At 48.1% G+C, this 3,517-nt stretch overlaps 1 protein-coding gene across 1 annotated transcript in view; it reads left to right on the top strand.

Moving 5' to 3' along the window:
- The window catches only part of cdc27 (cell division cycle 27), a 4,183-nt gene extending 804 nt beyond the window's left edge, over positions 1 to 3,379 (top strand). Inside the window, exons 4-8 of the mRNA XM_034866374.1 lie at positions 1,581 to 1,708; positions 2,121 to 2,238; positions 2,328 to 2,456; positions 2,981 to 3,055; positions 3,188 to 3,379. Coding sequence (XP_034722265.1) covers positions 1,581 to 1,708; positions 2,121 to 2,238; positions 2,328 to 2,456; positions 2,981 to 3,055; positions 3,188 to 3,379 — 642 coding nt within the window. The remainder of the gene's footprint in view (positions 1 to 1,580; positions 1,709 to 2,120; positions 2,239 to 2,327; positions 2,457 to 2,980; positions 3,056 to 3,187) is intronic.
- The last annotated feature ends 138 nt before the right edge of the window (positions 3,380 to 3,517 follow it).

Below are 3,517 nucleotides of genomic sequence, written 5' to 3'. Positions count from 1 at the left end.
TTTTTTTGTCATCGCCTCACTTTGACGACTTGCCCTGCATGGAGTCAGCCACCGAGCGTTATTTAGCTGGTTGTATTCTGCGTGTTTAGATACAAGGAAAAAGTCTTTATTCTGTGGACAGAGCTCTCGAAATCTTTTTTACAAGAATTTCCCTCGACTAAGCCATCTTACGTCAGTGTGTAGTAACAACTCAGGGGGGTCCCAGTCCGCCTTCTCCAGATGCACACGGAACGGCCGTCTCTGGAGAGATCTGGCGCGAACAGAACCGGTGATCTTCGTCGCCACATCCATTATGTCTTTCATGTTGAGCATTTTTGTGCATAACACTTGTTGGTGTATTATGCAGTGGTGATTGAGGAAGTCTCCCTGCATTTGGCAATAAATCCATTCGAGTGGCCAACCATTGCCATAAAGTTTTTGAAACACTTAAAAATGTCCTCTCCCCACGTGGGTTCTTTCCCAGGCAGTACTGTTAACAGCTCCTCTTAGCAGTCATATCGGTAAACGCCATACAAATAAAAAGGTACGACTGGGCTGTGTCCCCCCCGTCTGTAGACTCGTCTAACTGCAGTGAGAAACACTCGCGGTCTGCCATATCCCTCCTTAGTTTCACCTCCTCGCCGTTGCTTCACAGCGCCGTGGAACTGGACTTCTTGACAGCTGGAGAGATTTGATTGAAGGTACTTTGTCAGGTTTGTTTTTAAAGTCTTGAAACAACGAATCAGCCGCTTCAACGAATGCCTCTTTAACATCTCTCCGTCTTGGAAGGATTTTTTGTGTTTAACGATGACGTAACTCACCCGGAACGATGCTTTGGTGGCGGTCTTTGCTTTCGTGGTAAGCTGTGAGAAAAAGGCCTGCTGTCCAGACAACGGGGATTTTAGTTCTTTCGCCTTTCTCCTTTTCGGAGGGAAGTCAGTGTCGTAGCTTTTATGAACAGTCCGAAAATGCCACTCCACATTTCCCTTCTTCTGAATAGCAATGGTAGATTTGCAGATGAGGCAAATGCACTTTGAATAGGACATTGTGGAAAAAAAGGTCCTCCTCCCATTCCGTATGGAAGTGGCAAGTTTTTGGCTTTTTACTTGGTCCAGCTCCCCCACTCATTTTATACTTTTTTTTTTTTTTTTTTTAGATTGTTAGAAATAACTTAGCTAGGCTAACTCGGCAACTCGCCAGCTTGCAGGAATTTTGCTGCTGCTGCATGCACATGCGTGCTGACCCATGTGTCAGAAAAAAATCAGACGTTAGACAGGTTGTCCTGTATGTCAATCAAGTGACAAATATCATATTGGCATAGTGAGGATGGATGATAGGCTGACATCTTTCTTTATTTTTTTAATGCCATGCGCTCTACCCCCACTGCCACTGCGATCGACTGGTAGATCGCGATCAACGTAATGAGCACCCCTGATCTAGACTCTCTACCTGACTTTCACCTGTCTGTCTCTTTCTGGCTCTTCCTTGTCTGTTAACCTGACTCTCTCCTTCATCTGTCTCCTGCTTTCTTTTTCTGTCTCTCTCACCTGTCTGTCTGTCTCTCTGCCTGGCTCTCATCTGCCTGCCTGTCTGTCTCTCAGGTGGACCCGGGCTTTGCGTATGCGTACACTCTGCTGGGTCATGAGTTTGTTCTGACGGAGGAGTTGGACCGAGCTCTCGCCTGCTTCCGTAACGCCATCCGAGTTAACAACCGCCACTACAACGCATGGTACGGTAACCCCAGTAACCAGGGTACACACTCAAACACACACATTGATACACTCACACACACATCTACACACAGATACACACTCACTCACATCTACACAACTGCTCATCAGATACACACACCTACACACCTCATTAGATACACACACACACGTCTACACACCAGCTCATCAGATACACACACACACACATCTACACACCTGCTCATCAGATACACAAACATCTACACACCTGCTCATCAGATACACACACTGTGTGTGTGTGTGTGTGTGTGTGTGTGTGTGTGTGTGTGTGTGTGTGTGTGTGTGTGTGTGTGTGTGTGTGTGTGTGTGTGTGTGTGTGTGTGTGTGTGTGTGTGTGTGTGTGTGTGTGTGTGTGTGTGTGTGTGTGTGTGTGTGTGTGTGTGTGTTCAGGTATGGCCTCGGGATGATTTACTACAAACAGGAGAAGTTCAACTTGGCTGAGATCCACTTTAAGAAAGCGTTGAGCATCAACCCTCAGAGCTCAGTGCTGCTCTGTCACATCGGAGTGGTACGTTTGCACGTTAGCATCCTCATGTACAGCAGCTGCTCAGTTAGCACGTAGCATGTCCAACACTGTGTGTGTGTATGTGTGTGTAGGTGCAGCATGCGTTGAAGAAGTCTGATGCTGCTTTGGAGACTCTGAACAGAGCGATCGGCATCGACCCCAAAAACCCGCTCTGCAAATTCCACCGAGCCTCCATACTGTTCGCTAACGACAAGTACAAGGTAATCTATACTGATCTAGATCTATACTGATCTAGATCTATTCTGATACATACTGGTAGTGCTGAGGTAGTGAGTTCCATGCTAAGCCCTCTCCTTCTCCTCTGGGAAGGTCTTAGAATGAGGGCGGCCATGTTTGTTAATGTTGATCTCAGCCCCAAAAGGCTCAAAAATTACATTTCACATGAGTTGGTTTCACATTATGTCTTATTCCTCTAACCCGTCTGTCTGACCCGTCTCTCTACCTGTCTGTCTGACCCGTCCTTCTGACCTTTCTGTCTGACCCGTTCCTCTACCTGTCTGTCTGACCCGTCCCTCTGATCTGTCCGTCTGACCCTTCTCTCTGACCTGTCCCTCTACCTGTCTGTCTGACCCGTCCTTCTGACCTTTCTGTCTGACCCGTCCCTCTGATCTGTCCGTCTGACCCGTCTCTCTACCTGTCTTTCTGACCTGTCACTCTGACCCTTCTCTCTGACCTGTCCCTCTACCTGTCTGTCTGACCTGTCTGTCTACCTGTCTGTATGCAGGCGGCTCTTCAGGAGTTGGAGGAGTTGAAGCAGATTGTCCCCAAAGAGTCTCTGGTTTACTTCCTCATAGGAAAGGTGAGTCTGACCCATCATGTGACCCCCCCCCCCCTCGGCTGTGATTGGTTATTAGAAATAAAAGAAGCCCCTACAGCAGAGGGTTAACTCAACTATGCCTTAGTCTAACCTGTCTGCCTGTCTGTCTCTCAGGTGTATAAGAAGCTGGGGCAGACTCACCTGGCTCTGATGAACTTCAGCTGGGCGATGGATCTTGATCCTAAAGGAGCCAACAACCAGATCAAAGAAGCCATTGACAAGAGATACTTGCCGGAGGACGAAGGTAAGACAGGCACATCAGACAGACAGGCACATTATACTGACAGTTCCCAACACAGAAAGTGAAGGCAGCAAATATCATGGAGCAAAAAGATTCTAGCAGCCACAGTCCGTCCCCCGTCCCGTCCCCCAGCAGCTAGCAGCCATCCACTATCATTACAGCCCCCCCCTCCAGCAGCTAGCAGCCCTCCACTATCATTACAG

This window comes from Etheostoma cragini, unplaced genomic scaffold (genome assembly GCF_013103735.1).
Source record: "Etheostoma cragini isolate CJK2018 unplaced genomic scaffold, CSU_Ecrag_1.0 ScbMSFa_528, whole genome shotgun sequence".
Taxonomy (NCBI): domain Eukaryota; kingdom Metazoa; phylum Chordata; class Actinopteri; order Perciformes; family Percidae; genus Etheostoma; species Etheostoma cragini.
Note: the sequence above shows the minus strand (reverse complement) of the source record. Positions and strands in the feature narration are given on the sequence as shown.